This window comes from Micropterus salmoides, unplaced genomic scaffold (genome assembly GCF_014851395.1).
Source record: "Micropterus salmoides isolate LMB-PRFRI ecotype aquatic unplaced genomic scaffold, ASM1485139v1 Ms_hic_scaffold_3, whole genome shotgun sequence".
Taxonomy (NCBI): Eukaryota; Metazoa; Chordata; class Actinopteri; order Centrarchiformes; family Centrarchidae; genus Micropterus; species Micropterus salmoides.
The window spans coordinates 1,718,069-1,738,773 of NW_024042261.1; the positions used below are offsets into that span (position 1 = coordinate 1,718,069).

Sequence of the window (20,705 nt, forward strand, 5' to 3'; positions counted from 1 at the left end):
AACTGTGATATCCTAATCTTTATTTATAGAGCACTTTTCAAAAACCAGTTATAAAGTGCTTTCAGAACACAAAAACAATAAAACACATAAAAACAATTGCATGCTAAAAACAAGAAAACACTTATAAGACTAGAATACACGTTTAAGAAAAATATAACATATATTTTAAAAAAGTAAAATAAAATAAAATCCAGAAAGGCTCTCGTATAAAAGTACGTTTTAAGAGGGGACTTAATAGTAAATAGTTCACTGACTCAGCTGACCTGATTTCCTCGGGCAGGCTGTTCCAGAGCCACGGGGCCCTGACAGCAAACATGCTGTCCCCTTTAGTCGAGACTCTGGAACAGACAGCAGACCTCTGCCCGAGGATCTCAAGGTACGAGCTAGTATCTCCTAAGGTGTCGGGAGTGAGGTTTACTTACTGCACAGCCTCGCTGGTTTCTGTCACACGGGCATTTAGCATAGCCCAAACATTGTGTCCTATATGTCACAATGTTTGCGGGTGTGGGCGGGAGTGGATACACATGTTGCGGGAGCGGGCAGTAATGGTCACAAAATCAGCGGGAGCGGGATCAAGAAAACAGTCCCGTGCAGGTCTCTACTGTACAGCCTCAAAGACAGCCATATTAGCCTCTAAACACTTACGATTGTTTTAGCTGGTTGTCAGGTGGGGTGTAGTGTGTAGTCAACCACATGCAGCTTAGAAATATAAGTGAGAAGAGGACTATATTACCCAATGTCTTCCATTAAATCATGAGTTAGTGTCAAATATTACGACACAATTGTAACTCATTTATAAAACTCAGTGTCATGTTGTGCCACTGTGTTACAGGTATTGCTTATTTGGGCGGAGTCTGCAGCGCCAAGAGGAAGTGTGTGTTAGCAGAGGACAATGGACTCAATTTGGCCTTCACCATCGCTCACGAACTGGGACACAAGTAGGTTTCACTCACTTTTAAAATGGGGTTTTCAGGGAAAATAGAATTTTTTAACCACCTAAATAATCTACAAGCTGACATTGTTCATCTACAGGAGACTCGTTTCGCCACGACAGCATATAAACTCACCACAGTTTCCTTACTCGTACTCAGCCTGCTATAATTCCAAACAAAGAGGTGTCACCATTATGATAAACAGAAAAATACACTTCAACAATAATACCAGTACAATAGATCCAGAAGTCCAATTTATTATAGTTAACATTTCTATTCAAAAAACGGATTTATGCATTGCCAATATCTATGGCCTGAATGTTGATGACCCCTCCTTTTTTCATGCTTTCTTGACCTCTTTCTCTGCTCACTCAGACACAGCTCTTTTAATAGAAGATGACTTCAATCTGGTATGTAATCTAGCAGTTGACAGGCTCAGTACGGCAGGCAGACACCGTATGTAGAAATCAACAGACGCCCTTAAACAATACAAGAGCAATTTCGGACCTTTTTCCAATTTCGATGCTTGGTGTTCTCACCACCTGACTCTCATCTTCTTTTCACAAGTCCACCAGTCATATTCTAGTCTAGTTTTTGGTTAGTAGCTCAATTATGACAGAAATCTCAGACACAGATTCACCCTATCACTATCAGCGATCATGCACCGGTTTCTATCACTCTGAAGAAAGAAAAAAGTCAAATCACCAACTAGAAATTGGAGACTTAATACATAATTACTTAAAGACAAATATTTATTAGTTATATCAAAAAGGAATTGGTAATATGTATGGAAACTATTGCCAGGAATTTCACTGTGTGTTCTTTGGGAGGCAGCAAAAGCAGTCATGCAAGGTAAAATAATCTCCTACTCATACAGTGGTTTCTTTAGATGCAGAGAAAGTGTTTAATAGGGTAAATTTCTACTCGCTACTTAAAGGTTCAGTGTGTGAGAGTTAGTGGCATCTAGTGGTGAGATTGTGAATTGCAACCAACTCTACAGTCTACCACTGTAGTTGGGGTTGAACTGAACTTTTACTTTGAAAAATTCTGAACGACATTAAAAAAGTCTGTAGCCTGCTTGACACATCTCTGAAAGAGTCGTCAGAAAACGTGATTTCCCTAAATGCTCTCTGCCTAAAGATACAGAGAAATGATTGGTTGATGGTTGATGGATGTGGATCAAACACTGAAACACAAACACTGCAGCACATGCTGTAATCTGAGCAATATTTGGTGCAGAATCCATTTGTTGAAGAAAGAAAAAAGTTGTCCCAAGGTGGAATCAAACACTCAACCCTCAAGTACTGTACCTTACTGACTGAGCTAACCTAACAACATGATGATGCAAGTCAATATTGAAACTACTGTTCCGATATCGACGTTTCGTCTTCCAGTATCTTCAACCAAGTCCAGTTGCCCTTGATTTTAACCTTCGTTGGATAACTATGACCTGGATGACTGAGAATCTTCATAGACATATTGTTCCGATGCAAAACTTATTTGCTGACCCCTGCTGTATATTATTACTACTACTTCTTCTTCTTATTATTATTATTAATAACGTATGTATTCAACAAATTGATGAGTGTCTACATTGCCTGAATTCTACCAGAAGTAGAACAAGAAGAACGTAGTGACGAAACACACTCTGTAGCGCTGTTTGTCTGTTTTCAGCTACAGTAGAAACATGACGACGCAAAGTGGCGACGTCCATGTACGAGGACCCGTGGTTATATATACACCACTGAAAATATAGTTATGGATCTTATATTGCATTTCTGTCGATATATCCTCAGAAATATAACACACTGGACCTTTAAGATATATTTGGATTTGGGAACTCCTTTATAAATTGGATTTAAACATTATACAGTTCCCCAAGAGCTTCTGTCAGGACAAATGATCATACTTCTCCAAGCTTCGGTCTTCAGACAGCAAGACACCAAGCAGGGTTGCCCACACTCTCCCTTGCTTTTCGCCATTTTTATATAACCATTAGCAGCTGCTATCAGACAAAATAAAATATTGAAGGAATTCAGTCATAAAATGTACACCGCAAGATAAGTCTTTATGCAGATGATGTTTTACTTCTCCTCGTGAACTCGCAAACTTCTTTTTCTGAGACAATCACACTTAACTGTACATAAATTCTCATCAATTTCAGACTACTCTATTATTTGGAACTAACTAACTGGTAAACCAATAGCTTTACCTGTAATGTATGATTTCCAGAGTATATCTACCACGTTGCTACAGTCAGGGAATATTAAATTTCTGGGTGTCAGTTTTTCCTCCAGGCAGTAAGAACTGAAATGGCTAGTTTCAAGTATACACCTCTACCTAAATCAACAGAGGATGACCTCGTGCGATGGACGACATTGCCCATATCACTCATGGAGTCGCCACCAATAAAATGATGGTCCTGCCCAAAATCAATTACCCATTTTTAATGATAACCACCCAACCTACTGCTGTCTGGTTTAAGTCGCTGGACTCAAGCTGGTCTCTAAATTTTTATGGAAAAATAAAGCGCCACAAATCAGTTCAAAAACAAAAGATTATGTTGGTACAATTTTTTTTTTCATTACTTCCTGGCCAACAGACTATAATACATCTCAAAAAGGATCAATCAGAGCTCAAAGGACCACTAATGCATGGACATAAAATAAAAATTTTGTAAGGTAATTAAAATTTCCAATATGCCATTCATCAGCTGCAGTATCTAACATTATACCTTCTATAAAAGTATTAACATAAGAACTTCCCTGGCAGCCTGGTGGGAATTTCTCAAAATATTTTGGTCTTCACATATCCCATGCAGACTTACTCCAATTTGGAACAATCCTGACATCCTCCAAAATAAGGAAAAGCTAAATTCCTCATTGTGGTACGATAAAGGGAAAAGACATCCAAGAACCGTGGATTTGTTAAGATTTGTGCATATTTCAGTGATGCTCTGCAGTGAGCATCTAGCAGTCCTTAGAAGTCTCACTTATCTGCCAGGATCTGCTACATAACGATACGTCATTTATTACTCAGTACGTTAACAAACCATACGAGAAGAGAGTTTCTATTCTGGGACCATGGCGGTCCGCAGCAAGCGCTCCAAAGTTTGGCTTAGCTTCACTAAAACAGAGAACCACACAGCAAAATTCAGTAAGGAGATTTAGTGCAAGGGAGGAAGCAACTCCAATTTGATTACTTTTACTTCAACATGGCGTGAATCTGAAGTGATCTCCCAGTTACAATGATGCCTCAAATACAGCTACAAATACAGCTAATGCTAACAGTAGCAACATCTCATGCTCAGGTACAAAACACAGGTGAGCTGACATTCACCTTGTATATTGAAGGTAAACAAATTATTATGTTTTTTTCAGATTTAGAATAGTTGTCTATACATTTCATACTGTACATAGCTTAGCAATCTCATATTTGCATTTTGCTGTTTAAATTTACATTAGGGGCGGCTGTTGCTCAGGAGGTAGAGCGAGTTGTCCACGGTTCCTCCAGGCTCCAAAGTGTTCTTGGGCAAGGCACTGAACACCGAATTGCCCTAGATGGCTGTTCCATCGGTGTATGAATGTGTATGGGTGTTAGTTCTGTTTGAGCAATTAGGCTCAGTGTATGAATGTGGGTGAATAGGGGATTGCAATCTAGTGTTTTCAGTGGTCGGAAGATTAGAAAAGCGCTATATAAATACAGAGCCTTTACATTTGTACATACTAATCTAGCAATCCAATATCCTCAATATCTAGGATCAATATCGATATCCCTCGTGAAATTCAGAACATTTAAATTAAGATGAACATTTTAAAAGGAAAGTGATTACAGGTAGTGTCCATTGTGTATGCAGGATGAGCTGTTTTTTTCCACTGCATTATTTCAAAACTGTGACAGAGAAGGCTACATTCTTTCAAACATTCTTACCTAATTCAGGTATATTAGATTATAGTGGCAATGAATTTAAACTCTTTCATATTTTAATATTTAATTTGTTGATGAATATGGGTTTTGGACTTGGTAGATTCAGATATTCAATATTCAAAGACTTGCAGTGAGGGCAAAAAAGGGACTGGGACATCCATTTGAGCCAAGCTCAGCTGATTATTTCTTTACTCTGTGTGGCAGTATGATGTCTGTTAAAGCTGGAAACATGCAGTCCACACATAAATCCCTCACCGACAGCCCAGTTACTCTGAGCTAATGCCAAATTCACCTGAAAACCATGCCAAAGTGTATGAGGCATTGTGGCGGCTTGGTGGCTGTGCCAGGCCCCTCAAGAGTTATCACAGTTTTCATCTACCAGCTCTGCTCCATCTATGGGGGCTAGGAAAGGTAACAAGCTTGACATTATGGAAGTAGTGTTACATAAACACACATACTGGCACACACACACCACAAGAAATTATTCTCTTGTGTTTCAAGTAGCTATAAAATCACTAAGGTGCTCGTATAAACTTTGAGCTCAGGCTTGCATTGTATTGACATCTTAGTGGGACCATGTTCAACGGGTATGGAATAACTAGAATATACAGATTTATTCTCTTATACGTACTGTATATATGTACACCTGTTTGTTATGTGATGTTTTCCATAATCACTTTTGTAATTCAGCTTTGTAGCAAATGCTAACATTGGCTGATTATAAGTAAACACAAAGTACAGCTGAGGCTGATGAGAATGTCTTTAGTTTTGCAGGTATTTGGTCATAACCAAAATATTGAAGAAATTCTAACCTGATTATGGTGCTAGATGTACTCATGAGATCAGCAGAAAGACAGTTCATCTTGTGGGGAACATGAATGGCTATACTGAATTTCATAGCAGTCTGTCCAATATTTTTTACGATTTCTAAATCTGAACCAAAGGATTAAGCCCCTGTCAAAAGACATACAAATGCGACATAAAAGTAAAAAAAAAAAAAGATCCAAAGTTAAATAATTTTGTACTTTAAAAAGGGTAAGTGTGACCATAAACTGAAGCATATAATTCTGGCAAACAAGGCCAAAACAAGATAAAAAATGTGCAGATTACAGATGAACAGGAAGTGATATATCATCATCTCCACATAGGTAAGTCTGATTAACATGAAACTTTGGCGAAATTTGATGTGAAACTCCTCCTTCACAAGTAGACGAATTGACTTCAGATGTGGGAAGTGAAATCTAAAGACCTCTCAGATGCTAAATTACAAAGCTTTTGAGGTTTCGTCAAACAGCTTTACCTGTGGTTATCCCGAGACACGCGTGGAGGCGAGGACCCACTTAATTATTATTTGTCTGCTGCATCAGCTCAAACTCCAATGAGCAGGAATAAGCTAGACACAAGAAACTTGGGCCAATAATTGGAAATGATGTGCCTGTGCTTCCATCATAATATGAGCCCAGTCAGTCAGATGGTGGCATTGTAATTGACCCGTCACAAAGCCATGCCCCCCCTTAGTTACTGTTGCTACTTAGCATGGCGCTGCCACTGTTTATAACTGCATTCCCTGGAAAAATATTGTCTAATTTTTGGAAAAATAAAAAAAAGCAGAAAAAGCAGACAGAAGGGTTTGCATTATACATTTGAATGTTATATTCAGGCTGTCAAACTGATGTGAAAAAACATAGCCAAAGCCTACTGATTACAGAGTATCACCTGACGATTGAGGTGAAAGACAACCATATTAACACTGTTCCGGTAACTGCTGTTAGTTCTATATTCACTATTACAATCATTAAAAAGCAAAAGCAGTAGGCGTATACTGTATAATGTTACATTCAGTAGAAGTGAGCTAGCTTTAGCTAAATAACATTACATCAGGAACCTGTAATCCACAGAATACATTTTTCTGGATTTGTTTTAGATTTTGGAAAGAGAATATATCGTACGTCACCTTTCAACCTCTCCTTTCATCCTCTCCTTGTAGCAATTGTCACCATTACAAGGGCCTCTGGAACAGCTTTTGAACTTATCTTGGAAAAAGTCAGCAAAAAAGCTATAAAATGAACTGTGAACTGTTTAACAGCACATACTCATACAGATGGACCCCCGACAGCATGGGGGCGTACCAAAAGGCACTGGAAAATCAACACATACATGATTTAACTCATTTATTTCTAACTGAAACATTTCCCCATAATAATTCTGGTGTAAATTCTGCTGTGGACAAAATCAATTAAGGTTTAAATCAGATTGGCTATACTAAAACTATTCAATACTATTCTAGCAACTGGAACTTTTCCAGACATCTGGAACAAAGGTTTAGTAACCCCAATTCATAAATCCGGAGATAAATATGACCCAAATAACTACAGAGGAAAATGTGTATCCAGTAACCTGGGAAAAATATTCTGCATCATTAATAAACGACTTGTCAACTTTCTTGATGACCACAATATTCTGCATAAATGCCAAATAATTTTTTTACCAAATTGCCCAACGGACCATATATTTACACTCCAGACTCTTAATTGATCAAGAATTAAACATAAAGAAAAGAAAGGTATATGCCTGTTTTGTTGACTTCCAAAAAGCCTTTGATTCCATCTGGCATGAGGGCCTTTTCTATAGACTACTTGAAAGTGGCATTGGAAGAAAAATGTATGATTTAATTAAGAACATGTACAGAAAAGGTGAATGTGCCATAAAGATTGGAAACAAACAAACAGCATTCTTCTCCCAGGGCTGGGGAGTGAGGCAGGGATGCAGTCTCAGTCCAATTCTCTTCAATCTATATATCAATGATTTAGCAAACCAATTAGAGAGTTCCACGGTACCTGGCCTCACCCTGAACGCCACAGAGATCAGAGGTCTGCTGTATGCAGTTGACTTAATGTTGCTTTCACCTACTAAAGAAGGTTTGCAGCAGCACCTTAATGAATAATGATCTTTCAGAAACAATACAGAAATCAGGTTACACACAATTTCTATTTAGACACCACTAAATTACCACATACAAAAAACTACACTTACCTTGGCCTCAACATTACATACACCGGGAACTTCAACATGGCTGTGAAAGATCTGAGGGACAAAGCAAGGAGGGCTTTCTATGCAATAAAAACAAACGTTAAAATCTATATTGCAATTGAAATCTGGCTTAAAATTTTCTAAATTGTACTAGAACCAATAATTCTATATGGTAGAGAAATCTGGGGGCCAAAACTTCATAATGAATTTGACAAATGGGACAAAACAATCATAGAATCTTTCCATACCGAGTTCTGTAAGCGCATTCTGCAGGTGCAGAGAAAAACACCACATAACCTGTGCAGAGCAGAGCTCGGCCAATACCCCCTCTTACTAAAAATACAGAAAAGATCACTTAAATTTTACAATCACTTAAAATCAGTTAACCCCCAGACATATCATCACAAAGCCTTAACATACCAGGAGCTGAAACCAGAGAAGAGTCCCCTCAGTCAGCTGGTCCTGAGGCTCTCTGCAGTAACAGGACAGCAACACCAACTCAAGCAGACCAAACCAAATTATCAACAAGCAAAAAGAAAAATATATTGAATACTGGAAAGAAACGACCAAAAATCAAAGTAAATTACAATGTTATCTGACCCTAAAAAGAGAATTCACAATGGCAAATTACCTGACCACAATATAATGTCCTAAACTAAGAAAAATGTTGACAACATACAGACTGAGTGAACACAGCCTGGCCATAGAAAAGGGTAGCCACATACAGAGCTGGCTACCACAAGAGGAGAGACTCTGCTCCCAGTGTGACAGGGGACAGGTAGGTAAACCTTTCCCAAATATACCCCGAATTCGAATTCATACCAGACACACAGAAACTCCCTTATTTACTGGGAGAAATGCCCAAATGTGACATAATTGCTGCAAAATATGTCTCCTCATGTCATGAAGTGAGGACAACCAGTGGAAACTAAATAATTGTACAAATTTTCAAATTATTATTATTTTGATTGTTTGATATTTTAGTAATTGTTTTATTTTTACATTTGATACTAATTTCTATTTTTTATTTATGTTATTATTATTATTATTTTTAAAATTTTTGGTCTATTAATATACACACATGTTTACGGTCTTATCTATTTTATTTTAATTTTTAATATATTATTATAATAATACACACGTTACTGTTTCATTTATGTATTTTATTTACATTTTTATATTTTTTTATTTTTTTAACATACACCCACACACACACACGTTACTGTTTCATTTATTTATTTTATTTAAATTTTTAATATATATACATTTTTTTTACTCACACACACACGCTTACTGTTTTAATTATTTATTTTAACTTATTAATATATCTTATAACTTTCAATTTTATTTATATAGCGCCAAATCACGACAACAGTTATCTCACAGCGCTTTTCATAAAAGAGCAGGTCTACACCATACTCTAGGGTGTCAAGCAGGAACACGGGGGCAGCAGGTGACCCGCAGCCACAGATCCAGACTCCAAAGCTCCAGAGCCAGAAACACCTGCAGGAAGTGATAGGAGGAGAGAGGAGAGGGACGAGAAAGCACAAGACTACCGGAAAGGGCAGAAGTTCTGTTCTGTTAGTAACATACAATAATGGGATGAGGTTGCATACAGAGGGAGAGAAAGTAGAGGAGAGAGGAGCTCAGTGCATCATAGGAAATCCCCCGGCAGTCTAGGCCTATAGCAGCGCAACTAAGGGATGGTTCAGGACTCACCTGAGCCAGCCCTAATATAAGCTTTATCAAAGAGGAAAGTCTTAAGCCTACTCTTAAATGTGGAGATGGTGTCTGCCTCCTGAACCCAAACTGGAACCTGGTTCCACAGGAGAGGAGCTTGATAGCTGAACGCTCTGGGTCCTAGTCTACTTTTGGAGAACCTACCAAAAGTAACCCTGCATTCTGGGAGCGCAGTGCTCTGGTGGGGTAGTAAGGTACTATGAGCTCTTTAAGATAAGATGGTGCCTGACCATTAAGAACTTTGTAGGTAAGAAGAATGATTTTAAATTCTATTCTGGATTTTACAGGAAGCCAATGCAGAGAAGCTAAGACAGGAGAAATATGATCTCTTTTCCTGGTTCCTGTCAGAACACGTGCTGAAGCATTCTGGATCAGCTGAAGAGTCTTAATGGACTTTTTCGAGCAGCCTGATAATAGGGAATTGCAGTAATCCAGCCTAGAAGTAACAAAGGCATGGACTAGTTTTTCTGCATCATTTTTAGACAGGATGTTCCTGATTTTCACAATATTACGTAGGTGAAAAAAGGCGGTCCTTGAAATTTGCTTAATGTGAGACTTAAACGACATGTCCTGATCAAAGATAACTCCAAGATTCCTCACAGTGGTGCTGGAGGCCAGGGCAATGCCATCAAGGGAAACTATATCTTTAGATAATGCGTCACAGAGGTGCTTGGGCCCCAGAACAATAACTTCAGTTTTATTTGAGTTTAACATTAGAAAATTACAGGTCATCCAGGTTTTAACATCCTGAAGGCACATTTGAAGTTTAGCTAACTGATGAGTTTCATCTGGCATGATCGATAGATATAACTGAGTATCATCTGCATAACAATGAAAGTTTATGGAATATTTTCTGATAATATTGCCTAAAGGAAGCATATAGAAAGTGAAGAGGATTGGTCCGAGCACAGATCCTTGTGGAACTCCATGACTAACTTTGGCATGCATGGAGGACTCATTGTTAACATGTACAAACTGAAATCGATCTGATAAATAGGACTTAAACCAGCTTAGAGCGGTTCCTTTAATGCCAATGAAATGTTCCAGTCTCTGCAATAGGATCTGATGGTCAATGGTATCAAATGCAGCACTAAGATCTAATAAAACCAGTACAGAGACAAGTCCTTTGTCTGATGCAATGAGGAGGTCATTAGTAATTTTCACCAGTGCTGTCTCTGTGCTATGATGAACTCTAAATCCTGACTGAAAATCCTCAAATAAACTATTGCTCTGTAGAAAGTCACACAGCTGTTTAGCAGCTGCTTTCTCCAGGACCTTAGAGAGAAGTGGAAGGTTAGATATAGGTCTATAGTTGGCTAAAACATCTGGATCAAGGTTGGATTTTTTCAGAAGAGGTTTAATTACAGCTACTTTAAAGTACTGTGGTACATAGCCTGTTGATAGAGATAGATCGATCATATCTAGTATAGAAGTGCTGACTAACGGTAAAACATCTTTAAGCAACCTAGTCGGGATGGGGTCTAAGAGGCAGGCTGATGGTTTCGATGAAGAAATTATTGAAGTTAGTTGGTAAAGATTGAGGGAAGCAAAGCAGTCTAAACATATATCTGGTTCTACAGCTGTTTGTTTAGAGATAAGTTGGTGCCAGTTAAGGGCAGGTCTTGTGGTGAATTTTGTTTCTAATAGTTAGAATTTTATCATTAAAGAAGCTCATGAAGTCGTAACTACTGAGAGCTATGGGAATACTTGGTTCAATAGAGCTGTGACTCTCTGTCAGCCTGGCTACAGTGCTACAAAGAAACCTGGGGTTGTTCCTATTTTCCTCTATTAATGACGAGTAGTACGCTGCTCTGGCATTACGGAGGGCCTTCCCATAAGTTTAAGACTGTCTTGCAAAATTAAACGAGAATTTTCCAGTTTGGTGGAACGCCAATTCCTCTCATGTTTTCACGATATTTGCTTTAATTTGCGAGTTTCAGTATTATACCATGGAGCTAACCGTCTTTGTTCCCCTTCGAGGGAACTCAAACTGCGTCGGTGAAGACACTATGGGAACACCTCTGGGCGTGGCAGGGCTGAACATGAATGAAACTACTCCAATCCTATTGGTGTTGCTAGAACGGTAGCGTGTGACGATGTAACTGGAGGCGTATATAAGCACGCCAGCACACAGGACACATTAGCTCTTTTCTATTCCGCAGGCACTCTGGCATGTTAAGAAAGACTACAGTATCCGATCTCTTACCTGGAAGGATGGCAGACAGAGAGATGACTGGCGAGCAATTCAGGCGATGTGTTTTCCCGTGCCCACGTTACATCATGGCGGGCGACACTCATATCCCGTGTGTTTCCTGTCTGGGGATGCCGCATGCCCAGGCAGCTCTCGAGGGGGCTGCTTGCGGCCATTGCAAGGCCCTGCCCCTGAGGGTGCTGAGGTCCCCTGCGGCTCTCTTCTCCCAAGATGGCAGGATGCGTTCTCCTTGTGGATCAGGCCCGGCGGTCGCTGAGGCGGCGCGGCGGCTTTGGTCATGGGGCTCCCAGCGCGACATCTCTGATGGCATCAAGATTGCCGAGGCTTCTTGTGTCTCGTCTGCTGACTCCGACTCCCCTCTGTCTCGTTCGGGAGCCCCCTTTGTGGATTCTCCCGCTCGAGGTATGAGCCAGGAGAGGCTGCAGCTGTCCGGCTCTGAGGAGCTGGAAGTGCTTAGCATCATGGAGGAGGAAGACTTCCGGGAGAGAAAAGCTCTGTGTCATCAGTCCGTGCCCAGCTATGACGAACTCCTGGAGGTGGTGACGCGAGCAGTGAGCAAGCTCCAGCTTGATTGGCCGCAGGATGTACCAGAGACACATGCTACGAGCAAACTGGATGAGCGCTTTCTGCAGCGCGGCCTCCGCGCCGTTCTCTGCCTTTTTTTCCAGACTTGCATGATGAGTTGTGCAAGTCCTGGGGCAAGCCCTTCTCAGCTCGTCTGACTACTCCCCCGCTCCGGGTCTATAGCGACGTAGCGGGAGTCAAGGGGTTTGGCTATGGGATGATGCCCCGGGTTGAGGATGCTTTGGCTAGCTATCTTTCGCCCGGTCATGCATCATCCCTCAAGGAGCCGGCACTACCTACCAAGCCATGTCGTATGACATCTGCTTTGGTGGGCAAAGCTTACATGGCGGCGGGCCGGGCTGGTGCAAGCCTGCACACAATGGCGGTTTTGCAGGCATACCAGGCCGACCTGCTGAAGGACAGGACTCGGGAGCATGAACCTCTGAGGAGGATATTGCTGAGCTCCGCCGAGCTACGGACTTGTCGCTTAGAGTCACGAAGGAGACGGCCCGCGCTATTGGCCGCTCCATGTCAGCTCCATGTCAGCACTGGTAGCCACAGAACGGCACCTATGGCTCAACCTGTCGGGCATCCAGGAGAAGGAGAAGACCTTTCTCCTCGACGCACCGATCGAAACCTCTGGCCTGTTTGGCGAGGCGGTGGACGCCGTCGTCAACAGGTTCCAGCATGCCAGGACGCAAGGAGAGGCGTTCCGGCAATATTTCCCTCATCCTTCGGGGGCCAGGATGGCGACGGCTGTGGAGAGACGAGAGAGGGCCCAGCCGTCATCCAGCTCCTACCGCCAGAGGCAGAGTGTCGCCTCTCGTGCTCCCCCTTATCACACTCGGGATTCGAGGCGGCGCTCTCACCCACAACCCCCCGAGACGAGGGATCTGAGGACCGTTCTTCAGTCTCGGGGGGGACAGGCACTTTGGCTTACATACCATGGGTTGTCGGCAGGATCTCCCTGGCCAACCTCCACTTCAGGGTGCCACCGGGCACCCACGCAAGACCCCGGCCACCAACCCCGAGTGGCTGGTTCCCGCGACAGGTGTCGAAGGAAGCGGGAGCCCCCCCCGAGAGGAGGAGACCGAGGTCCCCTCCCTCGTGGCAGCTCAGGAAGCAGGCGCTGTTATCCCGCCGCATCGACACCCGGGACGCGCTGGCCTCCAGCAGACACGTGCCAATCTGCATGCCCCAAGGGGCCCTAGTTGGCAGGAGTTTCGGCCCACATACCGTGGGTTGTCAGCGGGGTTTCCCTGGCAGAGCTACGCTTCAGGGTGCCGCCGAGGGCCTACGCAGAACACCGGCCACCAGCACCAAGCCCAGTCCGGGTTCTACAGCCGGTACTTCATAGTTCCCAAGAAGGACGGAGGATCACGTCCGATTTTAGATCTACGGTTCCTGAACAAATCTCTGAGGAGATTCAGGTTCAAGGTTCATTGGTTTGTCATGATAGATCTACAAGACGCATATTTCCACATCTCCATCCGTCCCTCTCACAGGAAGTTCCTGAGGTTTGCCTACGGGGGCGTGGCATACCAGTATCGGGTTCTTCCGTTCGGCCTAGCACTCTCTCCTCGCACGTTCACCAAGTGTATGGATGCAGCTCTGGCCCCGGTGAGGCTCCAGGGCATCCGCATACTGAACTACATTCTGGCTCATTCTGGTCCAGTCTCGAGAGTTAGCGGTTCGGCATCGAGATGTCGTCCTCGCCCACCTTTGGTGTTGGGGCTGCGGCTCAACACGAAGAAGAGCGTGCTGACACCCGCCCAACAGACTACGTTCCTAGGGGTGGTGTAGAACTCGATGACGATGCGGCACCTGTCGCCTGCACGCGTTGGGTCCATTGTGTCCTCAGTAACCAGAATAAAGCTAGGCCGCTCCATCACTGTGAAACACTTTCAGAGAGTGTTGGGTCTCATGGCAGCAGCGTCCAGCGTAATCCCGTCTGGCCTGCTGCACATGAGAGCCCTGCAGTGGTGGTTAAAATCCAAGGGATTCTCCCCGAGGGGAAATCCGTTCTGTCTGATACGGATTACGAGCAGGTGCCTTCGTTCCCTGTCAGTATGGAAGAAACCTTGGTTCCTGTCCCAAGGGCCTGTGTTGGGAGCGTCATGTCGTCGGACAATTATTTCGACAGATGCCTCACTCACGGGATGGGGTGCGGTCATGGACGGCTGCTTCGCGAGAGGCTCCTGGCAGGAGCATCATTTCTCTTGGCACGTAAATTGACTGGAAATGTTGGCGGTTTTCAGAGCTCTGAGGAGTTTTCTGCCCGCTGTCCGCGGTTGCCACGTCCTTGTCAGGACCAACAACGTGGCGGTGGTGGCCTATTTGAATCACCAGGGGGGTCTGCGCTCGCACCCATTATGCAAGCTGGCACATCGGATCCTCCTGTGGTCCCAGCAGAGACTGCTGTCCCTCAGAGCGATGTACGTCCCTGGGACCCAGAATCAGGGACCAGACCTGCTGTCGAGACAGGGGCTGAGGCCCAGGGAATGGAGACTCCACCCCGAGGTGGTGGAGTTATTATGCGAAGAGTTCGGCCCCATAGACGTGGACTTGTTTACGTCTCGAGACGACACACTGTCCTCTGTGGTTCTCCCTCTCGCCCCCAGCCCCGCTAGGGCTGGATGCCATGGTACAGACGTGGCCGAGGCTGCGTATGTTTAGACTGCTTTGCTTCCCTCAATCTTTACCAACTAACTTGAATAATTTCTTCATCTAAACCATCAACCTGCCTCTTAGACCCCATCCCGACTAGGTTGCTTAAAGATGTTTTACCGTTAGTCAGCACTTCTATACTAGATATGATCAATCTATCTTTATCAACAGGCTATGTACCACAGTACTTTAAAGTAGCTGTAATTAAACCTCTTCTGAAAAAGCCCAAACTTGATCCAGATGTTTTAGCCAACTATAGACCTATATCTAACCTTCCATTTCTCTCTAAGATCCTTGAGAAAGCAGTTGCCAAACAGCTGTGTTACTTTCTACATAGCAATAGTTTATTTGAGAATTTTCAGTCAGGATTTAGAGTTCATCATAGCACAGAGACCGCACTGGTGAAAATTACTGATGACCTAATTGCATCAGACAAAGGACTTGTCTCTGTACTGGTTTTATTAGATCTTAGCACATATTACAGAGGCTGGAACTAAACTCCGATAAAAGTTATTGTTCTGGGGCCCAAGCACCTCTGTGACGCATTATCTAAAGATATAGTTTCTCTTGATGGGATCTTCTTAATCTTATCTTAAAGAGCTCATAGTCATGGCAAGTCCCTCTGAGGAAGGACCTGCTGCTGAGACTTACTACCCCACCAGAGCACTGCGCTCCCAGAATGCAGGGTTACTTGTGGTTCCTAGGTTCTCCAAAAGTAGACTAGGAGCCAGAGCTTTCAACTATCAAGCTCCTCTCCTGTGGAACCAGGTTCCAGTTTGGGTTCAGGAGGCAGACACCATCTCCACATTTAAGAGTAGGCTAAGACTTTCCTCTTTGGTAAAGCTTATAGTTAGGGCTGGCTCAACTGAGTCCTGAACCATCCCTTAGTTATGCTGATATAGGCCTAGACTGCCAGGGGATTTCCTATGATGCACTGAGCTCCTCTCTCCTCTTCTTTCTCTCCCTCTGTATGCAACCTCATCCCATTAATGCATGTTACTAACTCGACTTATTCTCTTTCCGGTAGTCTTGTGCTTTCTCGTCCCTCTCCTCTCTCCTCCTATCACTTCCTACAGGTTTTCTGGCTCTGGACCTGTGGAGTCTGGATCTGTGGTTGCGAGTCACTTGCTGCCCCCGTGTTCCTGCTCGACACCCTCTGCTACAATTATTATTATTAATCCTATTGTTATTATTGTAATTATAATCATTAACATTACGATTATTATCATTAACACTACTGTAAATATCTGTACCATTTTTCATTCAGTCTATAGCAACATCACCTTTACTGTCTGTACCTCTGTGTGTGTATATTGTATAGGCTGCCTCTCTCCCCTCTCTCTCTCCTTTCATCCCTCTCTCTCTTTCTCTCTGTTCCTCTCTTGCCCTCTCTCTCTCTCTCCCTGTCTCTCTCTCTTACCCCCCAACCGGTCAAGGCAGATGGCCGCCCACCCTGAGCCATGGTTCTGCTCGAGGTTTCTGCCTCTTAAAAGGAAGTTTTTCCTTGCCTCTGTCGACTAGTGCTGCTTTTGGTGGGAACTCTTGGGCTTCTGTAAATATCATCACAGAGTACGGTCTAGACTTGTGGCCTGTATTATGAAGGGAGTTCAACATACTCAGAATTAACTCGGGTTATCAGGCAAACTCAGGGTTGACAAACTCTGACCGCCTACACTAGAGTTAAACGGTACTACAACGGTGGATAAGATGTTTGTTAGTTGAGTCCGTGTTAACCCGGTGTTAACTTAATTGGAGTTATGTTTAACAAAAAAGAACATTTGTATATCAAACAAATAGGAGACTTATTAACAAATTTTAACAAAACTTTCTTCAATGCCATGCATCATGGGAATTTAGAGGGATGGACTTAGGCTGCTCTATATCACCCCGTCCCTCTGAATTCCCATGATGCATGGCGGTAAATGTAAATGCTCTCTATAGCGCCTTTCTAGTCTTTTCGACCACTCAAAGCGCTTTTACACTACATCTGCATTCACCAGTCATACACTGAGCTTAAGTGCTCAAACAGAAACTAACATTCACACATATTCATACGGAACAGCCGCCAGGGGCAATTCGGGGTTCAGTATCTTGCCCAAGGACACTTCGACATGCAACCAGAGGGAGCCGTGATTGAACCACCAAACTTCCGATTAACGGCCAACCCGCTCTACCGCCTGAGCCACAGCCGCCCCTTGAAGTCAAGAAAGTTTTTTCAAATTTGCTAATAATTCTCCTATTTGTTTGAAACACAAAAGTTACATTCTGATTTACGTTTTGTTAAACGTGTCTGCTTAGGAAATAGTGTTTTTTGTTGGTAATTGTGATTCTTGTGGTGGTTTACTATTGAAACCAGGAGTGAAGTGCCTGTTTCATTTGATAAGAACCACTGCATTGATAGGTATTCAATAGCGTAGTCAGAATACTACCTCCTGTGCCTGATATTGATTTGATTCACAATACTAATATATTATAGCTTGTGAATTTACAGAGCTGTTTGTTGTTAGAACTTGATACTAACAAAATGCGGTGTCCTTATTGATTTTCAGTGGTTAGTTTAAAATTCTGTTGTCAGTCTTTCTAAATGCAATCATTGTTTACATGATATTAAGTCTTTCACAGCATAATTCTTTGGCTGTTCATTTTATTCTTCAACAGCGGAGTAGACATCACAGAAAAGATGTTTATAAGCGAAACATGCCTTCTATTGGTGCTTAGGAGGCATTTTTTTTTGTCAGAATAAGACACATGATTGATAAAGAAACTTGAAAGCCTTCCCTTCACAGTGTATCTGAGTAGTCCGGTGGTTTAGGTCTTGCTCTGGATCCAGAGATTGATGGATCAAACCCCACTTACAGCATGTTAACGAAAATGGGCAAAACTTAACACATATGTTGGCTGAACAAGTGTGCAACACATCACTGAGTCTCTTAGCTGATGGAGCCACACATTGCACTGACAGCAGTAGCAATCGCAAAAAATGGCTGCCAGCTCTCACATGCATTTTATTAAGGAAATGCCCATTCCCAGTCCGCCTATAAAATTTTTCAGTGCAGTGAATCATCATTGGATCAATCTTATTAAAAGTTGTATAAAGCATGTCGATATCTCAATTACTTTTCAATATATGGAAGTAACTGAAACACGCCCTGAAAGTTTAATTCAAATTGAACTCCCGGGGGAGCTATAAATGCAAACAAACTGTGCTTAATGTACAATTTTAATGAGATCTACAGTATGTAAACCGTAAGGATATGCAATGTATTTAATGTTTAGGGGAGTGTTCAAGATAATATACCCTGTCTGGTCTGGCCTGAAAGGCCCTGGCCTAGTTGGACAGTTGTCAGACTGATCTGGGGTCTCATTTATAAACGGTGCGTACCTACAAAACAGGGCTGGAAACGTGCGTATGCCACTTCCCAAGAAAAGGTTGTGATCTATAAAAAACAAACTTGACGGGAGAATTGCGGTCCTGTAAGTAAACTCTGAAACATGCGTATGCACATAAACTGGACAAATGAAAAACAGCGACTCTGATGACAGAAGGATGAAATGGTTTGAAATGAATAGGCCAACTATTGTGTAAAATAAATTGAAATATTACCTCTGAGTATTGTAGTCTTAAAGCCTTTCTGAATAAATAAACACCTGTTTGATTGACTTTCCCTGAAGTGCGCAAAAAAACACACAATTTATCACTTGCAGCGCACAAAAAGATCCAGATTTAGGATAATAAACGCAAACGGAGATATCTGTTGATGCCTCAAATATGTTGTACAGTTTAATCCAGAATCATATTAATTAATACTTGCATGTTGAGCAAATAGTAGAGCATAGTTTCACAGATGTTTGTTGCCTTTTTGAACCTAACGCTGTCCGCCAGCATGTGTATATGATGCGCTGCTTGTAAAAACACATTATTATTATTTACTCTCTTTTCAAACAGGGGAATCCAGATTAGTACATGGGTCATCCCGTCTTGCATCAGTGCCCCCCCCCTCCAGCCAGTGACGTAACTACTCAGGAGGGATGCCCCTTCCTGCAGATCGGTCCATTTATATTTACTGACCATTTATAGGCAACTATGGGCGTTTGAAGGGTTGGACATGGAGCTCCCTCACATGCATCATATTTCAAGTTGATTTTGATTTATAAAGGGAAGTTGCTTACAAGTGTGCGTACGCACGGTTTTATAAGTCTGAATATTTTTTGGTGTACACCGTTTTTGGCTTTTGGGTGCATGTACACTTTTAGTGAGGTTTCTATGCACAGTTTTATAAATGAGACCCCTGTTTCCTCTGCTTGAAGGCACTATACTAAGACAAGTATGAGTGCTGAATTGTACTTCTATATCAGGGAAAAGAGTCTTGTAATTTATTAGTTTCTGAGTCTGTTCCTGGAGTTCAGACTACGTTGTTTTTAATTTGCAAATGTAGGTCATGGCTTTGGGTGGAATCACACACACACACACACACACACACAGTAACTGTGCTCAAGTGATGGCCTCCTTCCTTCCTCTGTTGTTCTCCATTTGTGCCTCTCACACAGACATGCATTGTGTGTGCACAGATGCACTGTGGGTAAGATCCTTACTGTCATAGCTTCCCTCAGGCTCTTACTCTGCTTCATCAAAATGTTGCAGGTGTGTTTCACTAAGATGTGCTGCTGTTTAAAAAATAACTGTTTAAAATTGTAATTCCCCCATTTCTCTCAGTACAGTACAAGTACATCTCATAATTCAAATGTACAATGTAGGTTCACTTGACCGATTATAGCCCTGGGGTGATTCAAAATGGGATTACACTGCTTTTCTAATTAACTGTTACTTACACACATGTACATGAACATGCTTATTGTGTAAAAGCACATATGCAATATAGTTAAGCCAAACATCACCTATTTCTGTTATTATTGCACTACATTTAAGTATGGCTCTTCCGCCAGTGTGTGAATGTTAGTTTCTGTTTGAGCACTTAGGCTCAGTGAATGAATGTGTGTGAATGGTGAATGCAGATGTAGTGTAAAAGCGCTTTGAGTGGTCGAAAAGACTAGAAAGGTGCTATACAAATACGGAACATTTACATTTCACTGTTTTTTCCAGGGCTGGGCAATTGGTCAATTTAAAAATTCATAACAATATACCATTTTACCATGTGCTGTAAAATGTCAATGCTACTCTTCTCCAGTATACCATTTAACTCACCAAATGTTTATCTTTTCTTCATTAGGGTGGAGAAGTTTTTGTAATTCACTATGTTAAAATGAAAGTGTCAAACAATCAGAGTCATGCTAGAACACAAAATCTACTCACAATAAGAATGGAGTGACCTGCCAAGGGACTCTAGATGCAAATTAGCATGAAGCTATAATCTGGTACAGAGCGTCAAATGGTAACTTTTATGTTTTACTGTATGCTCTCCCTTTTAAATAAATAAATTAAATTTAGTGTCTTTTTCTGACTTCAGCATGGGAATGAGCCATGATGATGACCACGCCACCTGCACCGGTCATTCCCACATCATGTCTGGTGAATGGGTGAAAGGAAGAAACCCCAGTGACCTGTCATGGTCCTCCTGCAGTCGTGATGACCTGGAGAACTTCCTCAGGTGAGACACAGCTAGATACCACTCCCA

General features: G+C 42.3%; 1 protein-coding gene across 3 annotated transcripts in view; it reads left to right on the top strand.

Moving 5' to 3' along the window:
- The window catches only part of adamts17 (ADAM metallopeptidase with thrombospondin type 1 motif, 17), a 230,929-nt gene that overhangs the window by 84,543 nt on the left and 125,681 nt on the right, over nucleotides 1–20,705 (top strand). For all 3 annotated transcript variants that reach the window (XM_038693288.1, XM_038693289.1, XM_038693290.1), the window contains 2 exons: nucleotides 833–938; nucleotides 20,538–20,678. In XM_038693288.1, the coding sequence (XP_038549216.1) occupies nucleotides 833–938; nucleotides 20,538–20,678 (247 nt within the window). The remainder of the gene's footprint in view (nucleotides 1–832; nucleotides 939–20,537; nucleotides 20,679–20,705) is intronic.